Source organism: Pristis pectinata, chromosome 12, assembly GCF_009764475.1.
Source record: "Pristis pectinata isolate sPriPec2 chromosome 12, sPriPec2.1.pri, whole genome shotgun sequence".
NCBI lineage: Eukaryota > Metazoa > Chordata > Chondrichthyes > Rhinopristiformes > Pristidae > Pristis > Pristis pectinata.
In genome coordinates this window covers 22,491,202-22,509,457 of record NC_067416.1, presented here as the reverse complement: position 1 = coordinate 22,509,457, position 18,256 = coordinate 22,491,202, and the positions used below count along the sequence as shown (strand labels likewise).

At 43.6% G+C, this 18,256-nt stretch overlaps 2 protein-coding genes across 2 annotated transcripts in view; one reads left to right on the top strand and one right to left on the bottom strand.

Annotated features, from left to right (window-relative positions):
- Window positions 1–32: 32 nt before the first annotated feature.
- bccip (BRCA2 and CDKN1A interacting protein) lies at window positions 33–10,621 on the bottom strand. The gene is made up of 7 exons (XM_052027510.1): window positions 10,290–10,621; window positions 7,539–7,613; window positions 7,365–7,445; window positions 6,148–6,237; window positions 2,251–2,435; window positions 528–696; window positions 33–326 (listed from the first exon to the last, which is right to left on the bottom strand). The coding sequence occupies exons 1-7, from the start codon at window positions 10,413–10,415 to the stop codon at window positions 156–158; spliced, it is 897 nt and encodes a 298-aa protein (XP_051883470.1). The 5' UTR covers window positions 10,416–10,621; the 3' UTR covers window positions 33–155.
- uros (uroporphyrinogen III synthase) overlaps window positions 10,498–18,256 on the top strand; it is a 23,018-nt gene continuing 15,259 nt past the window's right edge. Inside the window, exons 1-5 of the mRNA XM_052027512.1 lie at window positions 10,498–10,646; window positions 12,469–12,553; window positions 12,794–12,877; window positions 16,176–16,272; window positions 18,135–18,212. Coding sequence (XP_051883472.1) covers window positions 12,491–12,553; window positions 12,794–12,877; window positions 16,176–16,272; window positions 18,135–18,212 — 322 coding nt within the window. The 5' untranslated portion in view covers window positions 10,498–10,646; window positions 12,469–12,490. The remainder of the gene's footprint in view (window positions 10,647–12,468; window positions 12,554–12,793; window positions 12,878–16,175; window positions 16,273–18,134; window positions 18,213–18,256) is intronic.

Genomic DNA, 18,256 nt, shown 5'->3' with positions numbered 1-18,256 from the left:
TGAATCAATTATTTCAATGCATTAGATTTCAGATTTTACTTGTAAAAGTTTAATATTCTTGTCTAAAAATTTTATTTGTTCATTAAAATCACAGGACAAAATGCTAAATATTTATAGTTTGAAATTTGTCCATTAGCCAAAGTGAAAGATATTGGTTATACAGATAAGTATTCTTTGAGTTTGTCCATAACTGCGTTTAAGCGGTCAGCAGGAATTAGCATTACTACACGAAGAGGCTTCATGGGAACATCGTCAAATGCCCAACGTCCAGATAAACAGCTGTCACTCTCCTCTTCCACACTGTAGCTGAATTTCATAATTGATTGCTAGAACAAAAGGCAAATAATTAGAAATGGGAAATCAAACCTGAAGTACAAAAAACAAATGCATTTTGTTTTGTGATGGATGCACATTTGTTTCACATTTACACTTGAAACTTGAATATGCCAATTTTGACATAAATTTGCCAAGCTTAAGCAGAAAGGGTCTAACCTAACATTGAGCAAGTGGAAAGAGGAAAAACCCACCTCATAAAAGAACTCATCTTCTGCATTTGCAAACATTAAATCTTCTTTCTGCTTGCCCCTTTGATGTGGCTTTTTCTTTCCTGCTTCCATGCAGGCCTTGCTGATTATAAGGTAATGATGACACTTGCCACAAGGTTTATTGGTCTTTTGGGCATCAACCAATTCTGCTCTAAACATTTAAAAAGAGTAATAATCAAGAAACAAGGAGTACATTTCCATGAAATGAGTACACAACTTACAAATAAGATAGCAATTCTTTTCACAAGGCATTCAAGTACATTGCTAAATGAAAGTAGGTCACTAAAGTTCTATGTTAAACTTCAAACTCTCATCACTGAAAAACAACTTTTGGACTTGTAAGTATCTAGCATAAGAGTTTATCCTCATAAATGCCTGCATAAGAAAGCATTCATTGGTCTATCTGATCAAGCATTATACCAGTTTTGAACACAAAGCACTGAATGCTGCGAAATAAACCACTTTCTTACTACCAAAAAGCTCAATATTAGTTGAAGCATGAAAATCTAAAAACTGCAGATGCTGGAAATACTCAGGTCAGGCAGTAACTATGGAAAGAGATGCTGCCAGATCTTTACATTAGATGAAGCACAATGTGACAATATCTGCTTAGTACTATATAATTTCTACTGCTCCTGGAATATTCATCATAAACTCCATCTCCTTCCCCTCCCCCCCCACCCCAACTTTGTTTCATTTCTAATGACGAATTAAGAGGTTTGCTCCAACCTCCTAGCCAATGGACTATTTAACTGTTCTTGGTCTTTAAGATGTAGATAGCCCCACATTGTGAGTTTCCCATAGTATGGAACAAATGTCTGCTGATAGACTCGTGTCTTTTTGCATACACCATTACACCAGGCTGATTTGCTGCCTAGTTGCTATTAGAAGTGTAAGGAATGCACCATTTCACGTTACTCACTATGGCAGCATGCAATTCTGCTATTGACAATAGCTGTTTAATTACCTGGCTATACTTATCTTCCAAATGCCTTATGGCCAAGGTGCAGTAAACATCATTAAAAGTAGAGTAATACCACCTTATGGGTGCCCAGCTGTAAGCTGCAAGACCTTTTGTTATATCTATTGTACTTTTTCAGCTATCCCATGACAGTATAAGGGGCATGTGTTAAGGGCAGTTTCTAGCTCTATTCTTTCCTGAAAGTGTGAAATAATAAATAGTTCTGCCACGACACCACCAAGATTGGCACTTACAACTTAGCTACGCTGAGAAACTGTGCATCCTAAAATGGGAATCAGACTGTGGATGGAAGTTACTGTGCCTTAGCTGGAGGCATGAAATTAGACAAGATAGACCAACATTTAAAATACTGATACAGATCCTTTAAGTTACAAACTGAAGTCTTAACGAACTTCATACATGAAATACCATATCCAAATGCCTCAGCTGCTAAATCCAAAGAGCAGATTTAAAGAACCTAATGAGCATCTTCCTTTTTGTTTTTACAGAACACACTAACTAGCAAGTACAATAATCACAGTATGCTTTGCACAGCAGTATGCTTTCAACACATATCAGTACTTTGTTTCTATTCGTAATAGACAACTCAGTTAACAAGCATTTTTAAACCAGTTTCACTGTACTAATTTAAGAGACTGGATTAGAAACACAAGTTTTCCTTTGCTGGATTGTTCACAAATAAACCTTCTATTACAATGTAATTGCTCAGCATGTGGCCCTTACTGGAGCTGTTTGTGCAGGGGCAGAGCGATCTGAGGTGGCACATTAATGAAGCGCTCACTGATGAGAAAATTCACAGGCTTGCTGTTGTCATTTAGTATTTTTTCCAGCTGCTCAGCTGCCATCGGATGATGGGTCTTGCACTGGCTCAGAACCAAATCTTTAATCTGTTCTACAGATTCAGTTCCCTAAATCAGAGAAAAACAGATAACCAAACTCATCATTAAAAACAAAACAGATCTAGAAAATGTAGTGAAATAGTGCACCATTTTACAGAAGTATGAAAATCACTCACATTCATTGAAAATGTTACCAGAGCTATTAGACAAGATCAAGTGACTTCAAATGTTTATCATGGAATCAATGGCAACTCATTTTTGAAAGCCATAGGAAAATGTTTGTTGCAATGTTCTATTCACTTTATGACCCCGAATACAGCCAATAGCCCATATTCCCAATTCTCTATATGTGGGAGACCAATATTGCTGGCCCAGATAATTGCAGAGCTGAACAGCAAGACCCGTGAGTGGGCAGGGCCTTGAGTGACATAAATCAGTGCTAAGCCCTGACCATAAAACGCCTCTGGAAACCTTTGACTGAAGGCAAAGGCCTGGGACCCAGCTCTGCTAACTAAACATTTTCATTGTTTTTGAATACGTTTAGCACTCAGAGTTAATAAACCATCAAAACATTGTTTTTAAAATTAACTTTAGAGAATCTACAATTCAATATTAAGCACTTTAACCAGAATTTGTGAATATGTTCAATTTGGACAGATGCATTTTTTAATAATATCTCCTTGCAATTTAAGTGGTTCTTTAATGAAGTCACAAACTAGTCTGCTGTCAATTAACTGGGCCAATATCTAGAATATGGGCTGTTTTAAAATAGATCACATCAGCCAAAAGTTTACAGAAGAGGAAGTGTTGGGAAAAAGATTTGGTACATCAGGCAGCATCTATACAAAGAGAAACCATAAAAAGGTTTTGGATCAGAGTTCCAAGGGTCTCCAACAGGAAACATCAACTGTTCCTCTTCCCCAGATGCAGCCTGACATGCTGAGTATTTCCAAATATTTTTTATTTTATTTTAGATTCAGCATCTGCAGATTTTATTTTCACCCATTTACTGTTCTCAGATCTCATCTCCCAGCTATTCCATGTTGTCACATTACCATTAATACATAGAACAGTACAGCACAATACAGGCCCTTCGGCCCACAATGTTGTGCCGACCTTTAAACCTCACCTAAGACAGCTAACCCCTTCCTCCCAAATATCCTTCTATTTTAAATTCCTCCATATGCTTATCTAGCAATCTCTTGAATTTGACCAATGTACCTGCCTCCACCACCACCCCAGGCAGCGCATTCCATGCCCCAAACACTATCTGGGTAAAAAGCCTTCCTCATATCTCCCTTGAACTTCCCACCCATTACTTTATAGCCATGCCCTCCTGTATTGAGCACTGGTGTCCTGGGAAAGAGGCACTGGCTGTCCACTGTCTATTCCTCTTAATATTTTGTACACATCTATCATGTCTCCTCTCATCCTCCTCTCCAAAGAGTAACGCCCTAGCTCCCTTAGTCTCTCCTCATTATGCATACTCTCTAAACCAGGCAGCATTCTGGTAAATCTCCTCTGCACCCTCCCCAACGCTTCCACATCCTTCCTATAATGAGGCGACCAGAACTGGACATAGTACTCTTAAGTGTGGTCTAATCAGGGTTTTATAGAGCTGCATCATTACCTCGCGGCTTAAACTCAATCCCTCGATTTATGAAAGCTAACACCCCATAAGCTTTCTTAACTACCCCATCCACTTGTGAGGCAATTTTCAGGGATCTGTGGATATGGACCCCAAGATCCCTCTGCTCCTCCACACTACCAAGAACCCTGCCATTAACTTTGTACTCTGCCTTGGAGTTTGTCCTTCCAAAGTGTACCACCTCACACTCCTCCAGATTGAATTCCATCTGCCACTTCTCAGCCCAGCTCTGCATCCTATCAATGTTCCTCTGTAATCTTTGACAATCCTCTACACTATCCACAACACCACCAACCTTTGTGTCATCTGCAAACTTGCCAACCCACCCTTCTACCCCCTCATCCAAGTCATTAATAAAAAAAAATCACGAAAAGCAGAGGTCTCAGAACTGATCCTTGTGGGACACCGCTAATCACAGCTCTCCAATCTGAATGCACTCCCTCCACCACAACCCTCTGCTTTCTACAGGCAAGCCAATTCTGAATCCACACAGCGAAGCTTCCCTGGATCCCATGCCCTCCGACATTCTGAAGAAGTCTACCAGGTGGAACCTTGTCAAATGCCTTACTAAAATCCATGCAGACCACATCTACTGCACTACCCTTATCAATCTGTCTGGTCACCTCCTCAAAGAACCCTATCAGGCTTGTGAGACATGGTGTGCCCTTCAAAAAGCCATGCTGGCTGTCCCTGATCAGTCCATGATTCTCTAAATGCTCATAGATCCTATCTCTACAAATCCTTTCCAACAGCTTGCCCACCACAGATGTAAGGCTCACTGGTCTATAATTCCCTGGACTATCCCTACTACCTTTTTTGAATAAGGGGACAAAATTCACCACCCTCCAATCCTCCGGTACCATTCCCGTGGACAATGAGGACTCAAAGGTCCTAGCCAAAGGCTCAGCAATCTCCTCCTTCGCCTCACAGAACAGCCTGGGGAATATTCTGTCAGGCCCTAGGGACTTATCTGTCCTAATATTTTCTAACAGCTCCAACACACCCTCTCTCTTGATATCAGCATGCTCTAGAACATTAACCTTACCAACACCGTCCTCAGTGTCATCAAGGCCCCTCTCCTTGGTGAATACTGAAGAGAACCTCACCCACTTCCACAGCTTCCAGAGGCATCTTCCCACCCTTATCCCCAATCGGTCCTACCCTTACTCCCATCATCCTTCTGCTCTTCACATAAGTGAAAAATGCCTTGGGGTTTTACTTAACCCTACTCACCAAGGCCTTTTCATGTCCCTTTCTTGCTCTCTTCAGCCCCTTAAGTTCCTTCCTTGCTACCCTATATTCAAGAGACCCATCTGATCCTTGCTGCCTAAACCTTATGTATGCTGCCTTCTTCCTCCCAACTAGATGTTCCACCTCTCGTCAACCATGGTCCCTTCACCCTGCTATTCTTTCTCTGCCTCACCGGGACAAATTTATCCGTAACATCCTGCAAGAGATCCCTGAACAACAACCACATCTCCATGGTACATTTCCCTTCAAAAATGTCATCCCAATTCACACTCGCAAGTTCTAGCCTCAGCCTCATACCATGCACTATTGTAATAAACTTTTCCTTTGAAGCATACAAATATAGACAAAAAAAGATTTCACTTTAATTCTGCAATGTTGCCAAAATTACTTAACCATCAATTGACCTTCAGAAATCTATGTTCACAGCCCCCATTAGTCTATCCACTAATTTCATTCCAAGTAATGAATGAAACAAATTTATTCATAAAAACAAAACAACTGTTGATTTATAATTGTTTATAAACAATGAATTAACCATCACCCTTCAGCTTTTGGATCATTCTTGTTCAAAATGTTCAGAAAGTGAAGGATTGTTTGCATTCTTAGTAGTAGCTCACAAAACAGTCAGCCTGATTAAGCAACAAGGAAATTTTGACAAGAACTTGACAGAAACCCAGTATTTCATGAACTTAAAACCAGACATTCCTGCAAATGCAAAATGATGCAATTTCCTCAACAGGACTTCCTATACAAAACAATTAAGCAGCCAACGAGTTCCAATGACTCTGATTTTATAATAGAGACTAAACATTATAATTAATAATTCAGGCCCAAAGACAAGGCAACATTCTAGTTGGACCAGTTAATGCATGGTCTACATACCATTCTTTCAGTCAGATTTAAAACTGTGATAAATCCAAAAACTCCATCTTCATCATCATCTTCATTACTTTCATCCAAGACTTCTGCTTGCTTTAAGAAAAAAATCCACATATCAAAAACCAAAGGCAAGGCTTTTAACTACAGAATATGTACTAGTATACTATTTACAGGTTAATAAATAAGATATCTTTATTGGTCACATGTACATCAAAACAAGCAGTGAAATGCATCTTTTGTGTCAAGCGTTCTGAGAGCAGCTCGCAAGTGTTGCCACGCTTCCAGTGCCAACACAGCATGCCCACAACTTCCTAATCCGTACGTTTTTAGAATGTGGGAGGAAACCAGAGCACTCAAAGGAAACCCACGCAGACCTAGGGAGAACGTACAAACTCCTTACAGACAGTGGCCAGAATTGAACCTGACTCGCTGGCATTCTAATAGCATTACACTACTGTGCCTGCCACAGTAAGGAGTGAAGATTATACACGGCAGTTCTTATTCCTAGCTGCACCTACAGCTTGTAATGGTAACAAAGAACATTGCAAGTACAAGATTGGGAAAGACAAATTGTCATCAAGCAGACAATATTAAACATGCTCTTAAAATGCAACACTGGAAATTATGAGAATATTCCATAATGAGCAAACTATTGGAAAAAGTAAATGTCAGGGAATTCTGTATTACACTGTACAAAGGGAACTGCTTCACTCAAAAGTTTATTATAATTGCTAAAGTAGTGGTTTAAACAAGCTACCATACGCAATACTTTCATAACACGTATCCAAGTGAAATAAACCAGACATTAACATTTCAGATCAAGTGAAAGGCCAGTCTGAAATAAGCCTATTTTTCTCTTTGTAGATATTGCCCGATTTGCTGTTTCTAGCAAGTTCAGTTTTTAAAACATCAGATTTTACAGTAAACATAGTTTTAGGTGTAAAATTTGAAAGATAAAGGCATAGAATATTCTCCCAGGAAGATAAATAATTTAAACACATTGAATTTTGTTCAAATAAACTTCATTTTGACTAATTGAACAAAAAGAAAATCAGAGTCAAAAAAATTGGTTGAGTTTATCAACCAATTCCACCTACGAAGATCAAAACAAGAGCAATATTTTGTTACCCAGTCATTATTCTTCCCCTCAATTCTGCTCTGATACATTATAAATAATTTGCTTAAATTAATGATAATCACTGTGGTTGATGTTACCATACCCGTATAACACTTCCAATGTGATTTTGCTGTATAATGATATCAGCGAGTTCGGTGAGGTTGATACTGGCCTTGAGAAATAACTGTAAACAATAAAGACAATAATTGTAAGCATACATGTACCAACCCACACAAAGACTTCCAATTTCAAAATAGTTTCACAGTTTACAAGTTACCTGCTGTAACAATCTCTTGATTCCATTGCAATCACTGTCAGATATGGTATGTGCTTCAAAATCTATTTGCACTTCCTGCAAAATAGAAATACGGATTGAAAATTAGATACACGATTAAAACTCACAAAATCCTTGCAGGCTGAAAGCAGGGAGAATATATTCCTTGGCTGAGAAGTCCAAAACCAGGGGTTCACAACCTCCCCCCCGTACCCCCCTCCCCCTCCTCCCCCGTTCCCTTCCCCCCCTCCTCCCCGTCCCCTCCCCCGTCCCCCCCTCCTCCCCCCGTCCCCTTCCCTCCCCTCCTCTCCCCTCCCCCCTGTCCCCCCCCCTCCTCTCCTCTCCCCTCCGTCCCCCTCCTCCCCCCTCCCCCTCTCCTCTACCCCCCCTCCCCTCTCCCGTCCCCCCCTCCTCCTCTCCCCTCCCCCCTGACCCCCTCCCCCCCTCTCCCCTCCCCTCCCCCTCTCCCCTCCGTCCCCCTCTCCCCCTCCCCTTCCCCCCCTCCCCTCCGTCCCCCTCTCCCCCCTCCTCTACCCCCTCTCCCCCCTCCCCTCCCTCCTCCCCGCCCCTCTCCCCCTCCTCCCCGCCCCTCTTCCCCCTCCTCCCCGCCCCTCTTCCCCCTCCCCTCCCTCCTCCCTGCCCCTCTCCCCCCTCCCCTCCCTCCTCCCCGCCCCTCTCCCCCCTCCTCCCCGCCCCTCTCCCCCTCCCCTCCCTCCTCCCCGCCCCTCTCCCCCCTCCCCTCCCCTCTCCCCCCTCCCCTCCCTCCTCCCCGCCCCTCTCCCCCCTCCTCCCCGCCCCTCTTCCCCCTCCCCCCTCCCCACCCATCTCCCCCATCAACTCCCCGCCCATCTCCCCCTCCCCCCTGCCCCCTCCCCGCCCATCTCCCCCTCCCCCCCTCCCCCTGCCCTCTCCCCCCTGCCCTCCCCCTCCTCTCCCCTCCCCCCCTGCCCTCCCCCTCCTCTCCCCTCCCCCCTGCCCTCCCCCTCCTCTCCCCTCCCCCCCTGCCCTCCCCCTCCTCTCCCCTCCCCCTCCTCTCCCCTCCCCCCTGCCCTCCCCGCCCCTCTTCCCCTCCCCACCCATCTCCCCCTGCCCCCTCCCCGCCCATCTCCCCCTCCCCCCCGCCCCCTGCCCTCTCCCCCCTCCCCCTGCCCTCTCCCCCCTCGTCCCCCCCTCCCCCTGCCCTCTCCCCCCCTCGTCCCCCTCCCTCTCCCCCCTCCCCCCCTCGCCCCCCTCCCCCTCCTCTCCCCTCCCCCCTCCCCCTCCTCTCCCCGCCCTCCCCCTCCTCTCCCCGCCCTCCCCCTCCTCTCCCCTCCCCCCGCCCTCCCCCTCCTCTCCCCTCCCCCCCGCCCTCCCCCCCTGCCCTCCCCCCCTCTCCCCTCCCCCCCTGCCCTCCCCCCCTCCCCTCCCACCCTGCCCTCCCCCCCTCCCCTCCCACCCTGCCCTCCCCCTCCTCTCCCCTCCCCCCTGCCCTCCCCCTCCTCTCCCCTCCCCCCCTGCCCTCCCCCTCCTCTCTTTCTCCCCCCCTGCCCTCCCCCTCCTCTCCCCTCCCCCCCTGCCCTCCCCCTCCTCTCCCCTCCCCCTGCCCTCCCCCTCCTCTCCCCTCCCCCCTGCCCTCCCCCTCCTCTCCCCCCCTGCCCTCCCCCTCCTCTCCCCTCCCCCTCTCCCCTCCCCCGTCCCCCGCCTCCCCCTCTCCCCCCCGTCCCCCTCCTCCCCCTCTCCCCCCTCCCCCTCTCCCCCCGTCCCCCTCCTCCCTCTCCCCCCCGTCCCCCTCCTCCCCCTCTCCCCCTGTCCCCCTCCTCCCCCTCCGTCCCCCTCCCCCCGTCCCCCTCCTCCCCCTCCGTCCCCCTCCTCCCCCTCTCCCCCCGTCCCCCCCTCCCCCCCGTCCCCCTCTCCCCCCCGTCCCCCTCCTCCCCCTCTCCCCCCCTCCCGTCCCCCTCCTCCCCCTCTCCCCCCCTCCCGTCCCCCTCCTCCCCCTCTCCCCCCCTCCCGTCCCCCTCCTCCCCCTCTCCCCCCCTCCCGTCCCCCTCCTCCCCCTCTCCCCCCTCCCGTCCCCCTCCTCCCCCTCTCCCCCCCTCCCGTCCCCCTCCTCCCCCTCTCCCCCCCTCCCGTCCCCCTCCTCCCCCTCTCCCCCCCTCCCGTCCCCCTCCTCCCCCCCGTCCCCCCCTCCCGTCCCCCTCTCCCCCCCGTCCCCCTCCTCCCCCTCTCCCCCCCTCCCGTCCCCCTCTCCCCCCCTCCCCCCCTCCCGTCCCCCTCTCCCCCCCTCCCCCCCTCCCGTCCCCCTCCTCCCCCCCTCCCGCCCCCCTCCTCCCCCTCTCCCCCCCTCCCGCCCCCCTCCTCCCCCTCTCCCCCCCTCCCGCCCCCCTCCCGCCCCCCTCCTCCCCCTCTCCCCCCTCCCGCCCCCCTCCTCCTCCCCCTCTCCCCCCCTCCCGCCCCCCTCCTCCCCCCCTCCCGCCCCCCTCCTCCCCCCCCTCTCCCCCCCTCCCGCCCCCTCCTCCCCCCTCCCGCCCCCCTCCTCCCCCCCCTCTCCCCCCTCCCGCCCCCCTCCTCCCCCTCCTCCCCCCCTCCCGCCCCCCTCCTCCCCCTCTCCCCCCCCTCCTCCCCCTCTCCCCCCCTCCCGCCCCCCTCCTCCCCCTCTCCCCCCTCCTCCCCCTCTCCCCCCCTCCCGCCCCCCTCCTCCCCCTCTCCCCCCCCTCCTGCCCCTCTCCCCCCCTCCTGCCCACGTGGTTTCGGAGTCTCGGGGCCGCCGCGCCTCACCTCGTGCAGTTCTTCTGCCGAGTCCTCGCCGCTGTCGCCGGACCCTTCCCCCGACCCGCTGCTCCCACTGCCGCTGCCCGTCCCCTCCGCATCCTCCAACGCGCGGCGCTTGGCCAACGACGCCATCTTCCTGCGCTTCCGTCAGCGGAAGTTTATTCTTCAGGGCCTCCCATTTCCAGGTTGTTGTTGCAGCCTGTCCGGTCAACCCATCGCACTTCTTCCGGGAATCATGCCTTGTGCGGCGTTTACCGACCAACGGCGCATTAGCTGCTGCTCATGAGCGACGTGTAAACCTGCTGAGGTCTGGGACAACCCGCCACTCATGAACTTCGACCCCTGGCTGAACCGGCGGCTCACGTGAGTTAATGTGCTCTGCCGACGTCATTGGTGGTGGGCTCCCTGTCCCGAGGAGGAACAGCCAATCAGAGGGAGGATCAGGTTCGGGGGGGGGGGTCAAACGTAAACAATGGGGGCAGAGTCATTGAGGGGCAAACAAACCTAATGGGGGCAGAGTCATTGAGGGCCAAACAAAACCAGTTGGGTCAGGATCATTGGTCAGCCAATGGGGGCAGACTCATGCAGGAGGTGAAACAAACACCAGAGACAGGATTAGTGCAGCAAATAATCATCAGAGGCAAAGTTGGTGTCCCTCACAGATATAGGTGATGGGGTCAATGAGGGTCACAGATTCAGAAAGACAGAGTGAGGGACAGGATCCAGTGGAGGTGTGTGAGAGTTAAACTCAACCAGTGAGGTAGGGGCAGACAGCGAGGGGTAAACATGCAGTAACACAGAAGTAAAGAGGACACAGTTGGTGAGTGACTGAATGACTGGTCGCTAGAGTGATAGGATTAGTGAGGAATAAACATAATGTGACAGAAACACTGAGTGAATAGGATCAATAAGTGGCTGTGAGAACGATTAAGAGATACTTATTGTAACGGGATAATAAGTGATAAAGAAAGTGACAGGCACATTTAGAAAGGCAGATACGTAAGGTAACCAGGACAGCGAATGACAAATGTGATGGAAACAGCAGCAGCTTTACATAGAGTAAAAATAGTAATATGAAGGACATTTGCAGAATGATAGCAGCTGTTATTAGTACACACATATGCGAAGGAACAACTTGTAAGCAAAATTCACACTGAATGACGTAAACAGATATTTGCAGAATGCAAGTTTCAGTGGGTGGTATATACAGTCTGAGTGGCCAGAACTGCTGAAACTGCTTTCTGGAAATGTTATTCATGGATGGCAGCTGAAATGTGGTGTATCATAAACCAGTAATGGGCTGCTAGATATTCAAACACTGATACCTGTTTTTTTGTTGGAAAGGGTGGGAATTAGAGTTTCGTTGTTACAGTTAGTCACTCAAATTGGGGAAAAAGTCTATATGTATTAGGAAGAGTGCATCTAGGCAGTATGCCATCTTCCACCACAGCTCAATACATTCTTCCCTGTGTTCTCTGAACCAAGTGAGTGCTTAGTGATTTGGAATTGTTTAGGCTCTGCTGCCACATTTTGGGGTTGTGGAGGTAGGGTGGTGTTTAACTTGATGCATTGTGGCTGTGAGAAACAGAAGGTCTATGATGAAGGGCATAAATTTAAGATATATAGTAAGGAGGATGATGACAAATGTAAAGAGGAACATGGAAAAAAACACATAATGATAATAATACTGAGAATGAGGAGACAAGAAAATACATAAACAGAAAATTAGTATGTAAATTTCTGTTATGGGAAGAAACTATACAAGAATATTAAGCAAAGTGTTTGAGAATAAAAGTAAAAAAACCCTAAATAATTTCATTTTTATATATAAATGAACCCTAGAGGCTCAGTGAACAAATGAATTGTATACAGTAGTACAATAATGCTAATAAGAAAAAGTCACAGAAGCTGAAGAAGGCACCGTTAGTCTCGACATTTAAGGCTTATCTTACAAAACATTTGTTAAAATGAGTGGTTTCGTGACTGCAAGGACATCGTAGTGGTTTAAGTTTGAGTTAACCTGTTGGAAGTTGTTATCTATTTATTACAAAAGGGTGTTGCTACAAAGAAGCCATCAATGATTATTTGACACAACACTATCTTGATATTATGAAAATGAGTCTGCAAGTTTCAGTTTATGGTCTTTGCTCCATGCAATTTCAGTTATTTGCAATCTCATTCTTAGCACTGTGAATGAAGTGTGAGAAATGAAAGTCCTTTTGCTTAAAGATCCTAGGGAAGGAGAATTGGGAGCTGATCCATATGTTCAGGTAAGTTCCCTGAAATATTTTTACTTTTACATTATTTTATAATACTTTGCTGCAATTGTGTTTGCATGTTATGACAAGTAACCAACTCCTTGAAATGTTACTCAATGCAACATAGACTTTATTGTAGACATTTTTGGCTTAAGATTTTATTTGAATGTACCAGATCGATGCTTTACAATTTCATATGAAAAGAAATTAAAATTTCTGTAATGTATTCTAATTTGGACTTCTTGTTACCAGGAGTTTGCTTCACATGGCCTTCAAGCAACTTTAGTTCCTGTTTTATCATTTGAATTTATATCGCTTCAAGACTTATCAAGAAAGGTAAATAAGGGTAGTGAAATATTGAATGCTTAGAAAATTAGCTCTGTATTTTTTGTTAGATAGTGAGATGATAATCTATGTCCATGAAGACAAATGAATTATGCCACAGAAAATACAGAGACTGATACTCTGTGTCACTGGTGGTTGAGAATTTTATATTGGAGTTTGCAACTCAGAAACATTTTTTTAAATTGGCAATGGAAACCATTCTTAAGGAAATGGATGCATTATGATAGGTGCAGAAAAAGCAGCAAATTACGATGTTTGAGATAACATTTAGGAAAATTTAGGAAAGACTATGAAACTCAAATATTTATAGTTGCTATTTATTGAATGCAAGTAATTAATCATTTTCATAATATTATAATGTCAACTAAATAGGAGTAAACCCTGAAATAATAGTAAGATTTTATAGTGTTACCTATTCCATTATATTTTAGTTCCTACTAAACCACTAGTCATGCTACTTCTCTTCCTGAACCCTACTGTTTGTTGATATTGTTAATAGCATTGTCTCCTTAGTTACTGCCATCCTTTCCTTCCAATCCAGTGTCATCTGTCCTCTCAATAAAAAAAGCCTATGACCTATTCCATTATTGCAAACTGTCATCCCCAAATCAGTCCTTACCTTCCAAACCTATGCCTTTCTTGCCTAGAACTTCTTTCTTTCTTTTTCAATCTTTTTATTAGTTCTCAAATTAATACAGATTGATATATCAATGTTTATACATGCAATACAAAGAGATCAGGAGAACAATCATGACATGGATAATCATAAAGAACAATAGAGTATAAAAAAAATCTGTAGATCCAATGATCTGTTAGTGAATGAATATAATATAAAAGAAAAAGCTTTATTATAAAATATAAAGAAAAAGAAAAAAAAAACCAAAACAATAAGAAAAATTATAAACAATATATCAAACCAAACTAAGCTAAAGAAAAAAAAATTCAAAAACAAACAAAAAAAAACTGGACTAAGATTTCTCAATAGAAACAGAGCAATATTATGTCATCAACTCCGTTCCTTTAAATTGAAGGGTTATTATAAGGGGATGTATATCATGTGAAAATATTGAATAAATGGACTCCAAACTTCCTCAAATTTAAGTGAAGGATCAACAGTACCACTCCTAATTTTTTCCAAGTTTAAACATGATATAGTTTGAGAGAACCATTGAAAAGTAGTAGGGGGTATTGGTTCCTTCCATTTAAGCAAAATGGATCGTTTGGCCATTAATGTAACAAAGGCAATCATACGGTTAGCGGAGGCAGATAGATGGCCAGATTCTATCCTTGGTAAACCAAAAATTGCAGTGATAGGATGAGGTTGTAAATCAATCTTCAATACATTTGAAATAATGTTAAAAATATCTTTCCAATATTTTTCCAAAAGAGGACAGGACCAAAACATATGTGTCAAAGAAGCCACGTTCGATTTACATCTGTCACATATAGGATTTATATGTTGATAAAAACGAGCTAGCTTATCTTTTGACATATGGGTCCTGTGAACTACCTTAAACTGTATCAAAGAATGTCTGGCACACATTGAAGATGTATTAACTAAATGAAGAATTTTCTTCCAAGTCTCTGTAGGTAAAGATGTCTGGAGTTCACTTTCCCATTCATTCTTAATTTTGTCCAGTGGTTCTGAATGAATTTTCATAATTAAATCATAAATTATTGCTATCAAGCCCTTCTGACAAGGATTAAGGCCAAAAATTTTTTCCACAATTTCAGTTTTGAAAGGTGTGGGAAAAGAGGAAGAACTTCTTGTTTGAATTTTTACAATCAAATTTCTTTTCCCCCCTTGGAACAGCACTTTGATCAAAATCACTAATTATATCGTATGTGCTCATGATATTAGTAATCTAAAACTCCTGCTTCAGATCTTAACAGCTATCATCTAGATCATCTCTACAACTTGCTTTCAACTTCTGCATTCAACTCTCAGTAAACTTAATTTTATACAAAACTCTGCTGCCGGTACACTAATTTGCATCAAGTCTGTTCACTAATTATCTTTGTGCTTGGTGACCTACATTGGCAACTAGTTAAGCAAAGCTGCAAATTTAAAAATCTCTGTCTGGTCTTGTTCTTTCTTTTCTGTGTAATGTTCTCCACTCCTATAATCCTCCGAAGACTCTGTGCTGTCTCCAGTTCTGACCATCAGAGCATTCACGTGTTTAATTCATTATTGCCAGCTACACCTTCAGTTGCCAAAACCTTAAGCTCTGATACAGTATGTCCTCTGTAACTCTCCCCACCTCTCTACCTCCTTTTCCTCCTTGAAAACGCTCCGTAAATCCCCTCTTTGACCAAATTTTTATTCATCTGTCTATAAATATCTCCTTGGTTAGTTCAACATTTTTTAAATTTGTGTACACTTAAAACAATTAAAGGAGTTATATTATTGAAAACTAGTTGTTGATGTGGATTGCCCATAACTGATGAAACTTTGGCTTATGGTTTTTTAAAGTTCAACTCTGTGAGTATTGAGTTAGGTTTGCACGTGGCCGCATACAAACAATGCATTTGCTACAATGCATTTGGCAAATGAAATCATTCATTTCAGGACAACGTCATTCTAAAATGTTAGTGAAAACAATTCTTCACTGAACATATTTCATTCTCATTTATGTTTATTTTAATAATGCCCATTGCTGTGCATTTATTAGAGCTGTATAGTGCTGAAGTACTAGTCATGTGTAGATGATTGGGAAATTCTGAAAGGGTTACTTTGTTTCAGGTTAGCAAATAGATGATTAACAAGCTCATTGGGCATTTAAGCTCAAATCATATGGACATCAGCATTTGTGTATTTATGTGGTAAAATGAAAAGTAAGTACTCTTTGATCAGTAAATGCTTTCTGCTTTTAGCTACTGAATGGTGATAAATCCTAAGAAATAAAATGTACAGGTGATGTTTATTTACTTTTATTATCTAAGTATATGTAAGGAGTTTTCCACAAAAACTAGTGTGTCTCATTGGTCATTGTGATTACAGCTGGTTAGTAATTTTTGGACAATTGTTATACTGAATCATTGTATCCAAAGCAAGTATTAGTCTTTGAATAAATTATAAGATTGAGTTGAGATTCAGTACTGAAAATAATGCAAATTAAGCAAACCATTTGATTCTTTTATAAAACAATGTTAATTTGAAAAGTTTGCATAATACTTGGTTCATGTGAAATTCATATTAGTCATGTTGTAATAGGTATTTGAATTGTATTTTCTGAATTGTAAGGAATTAATTCTGCAGTAATTCATTTTCATTCTACTTTGCATGTAGCTTGAACGCCCTGAAGCTTATGGTGGGCTGATATTTACTAGTCCCAGAGCAGTAGATGCTGTGAAATTATGTTTGGGAGAGAAGGTTATTAGAGAAGGTGAGTGAATTATTAAACTCTGATAATATGTTATAATACATTTAACTGTGAGGTATTATCTTTTACTAACTAACTGCCTAGAGATAAAAATAGAAATATAAAAATGAATGAAATCAAATTTCTTGTATTTTAATTACAACAATTGGATATTATTTATTTTTTCTCGTATTTAATTAGTTTAGTTCATTATAACATGGAATTTGTATGAATGTTCATCACAGCATCGAACCATCCTTTGTGAAATAATTCCAAATTGTGAGCATTTAAGTGTCCTCTCAACCATTGTTTAGGAGAACAACCCTTGCTTTTCCAGTCTTTCCACATAAGTGAAGCTCTTCATCCATCGAATCATTCTTGTAAATCTCTTCAGCCTGCTTTTTAATGCCTTATCAATAAATAATTGTTTGCTCAGCTATAAATATCACAGGCTAGTTTGATTTACTTTTGAATCAGAGATGAAAATTGATCAAGAATGTCTGGAACGTTTAAGATCCTTCTAATTTCTAAAAATCATTTTTATTTTATTATTGAACACACTGCCTCAGGACATTAGCATCTAAAAAGCTGCATAAAACAGCAAAGCCAGAGAGGAGATAGGCTTTGAGCAACCTCACTTGGAAGGATTATTCTATCAAGTACAGAGCCTGTGTCATCATGCTGAGTGAACAGGTCTTGCGTGAAAACGTATGCAAAAAAGCACTTACTTCATTGCTTCTGTCATTGCAGAAAGAACAGAAGAAATCTGGTAAATTGAGGAGTAGAGGGGGATTGAGAGGTCCTTCTGAGGATATATATAAAGGCCTGAGGGCCTTAAGTGAAGGAACATTTCAGAAGGGAACAGGCCTGGGCTGGGGAGGTACTGATCTGAGGGTAGGAGCATGAATACCTTTGGCAGTGGTATGTTGGGGAGGAGGGGCATCAGAGTAAACACCAAACAAAATTCTCAAAAAGGATCTGTGTGCCAGAAGATAAATGGCCTGATCGTGGATTAGGAGGGACCTTAACTAATGCATAAGCAAGTCTCAGCTCTTCATTTAAGGTCTGCTTCTCATTAAGTAGCCTTGCTATTTGCGGGCCTCAAATGCATAAATAAATTTTGTTCAACTGATGTTTGAACATGCAGTCTGTGCTGTAAGACTTCACTCAGCTCCCAGATGTTCATATCTGTAGATGACCCAAACAAATTTTTGAAAATGTATGACCCTGAAGAATGGTGTTGCATTTAGTGATCAGGTTTGAAATCCAATTCCTGCATGGTACACAACAATGTTTCACTTTGTCAAAGAATTTCTATCCCAGTGTATTCTGCAGGGATTGATCAGAACATTTGGACCAATAGCAAACTTTTGGTATAGTTTCCATAGTGCAATATTAGCATATTTAAAATTTTTCAGAGTTTGTATTTAAAGACGACATTGCAATAATCATGTTGTAATTGGGAATAAGGAAAAGCAATTGGTAATCAGAATCAGGTTTATTATCATTGACATATGTTGTGAAATTTGTTGTTTTGTGGCAGCAGTACAGTGCAAGACATAAAAGACATAAAAATTACAAAAACAAATAGTACAAAAGAGGAATAACAAGGTAGTGTTCATGGGCTCATAGACCATTTAGAAATCTGATGGTGGAGGGGAAGAAACTGTTCCTGAATCGTTGAGTGTGGGTCTTCAGGCTCCTGTACCTCCTCCCCAATGGTAGTAACATGAAGAGGGTATGTCCTGGGTGGTGAGGGTCCTTAATGATGGATACCGCCTCTTGAAGATGTCCTCGATGGTGGGGAATATCATAATATCAGGAAAATTGTAACTTTAAACTAAAAATTTAAATGCAGTTAATCAAATTTCCTTAATTTTTAACAGCATGGTACAATCATTCTTTAAGAGAACAGTGGAATGAAAAATCTATCTATGTTGCAGGAAGATCAACGGCAAATTTGGGTAAGAAAAATTAGTTCCATGTACATCACAGATATTTCCCCCAA

Coding starts and splice junctions, on each gene's coding strand:
- bccip (XM_052027510.1), bottom strand. CDS start 10,415: ATGGCGTCGTTGGCCAAGCGCCGCGCGTTGGAGGATGCGGAGGGGACG. Junction 7,446..7,538: donor TCAAGAGATTGTTACAGCAG/GTAACTTGTAAA, acceptor TATTGTTTACAG/TTATTTCTCAAGGCCAGTAT. Junction 6,238..7,364: donor ACATTGGAAGTGTTATACGG/GTATGGTAACAT, acceptor TTTTTCTTAAAG/CAAGCAGAAGTCTTGGATGA.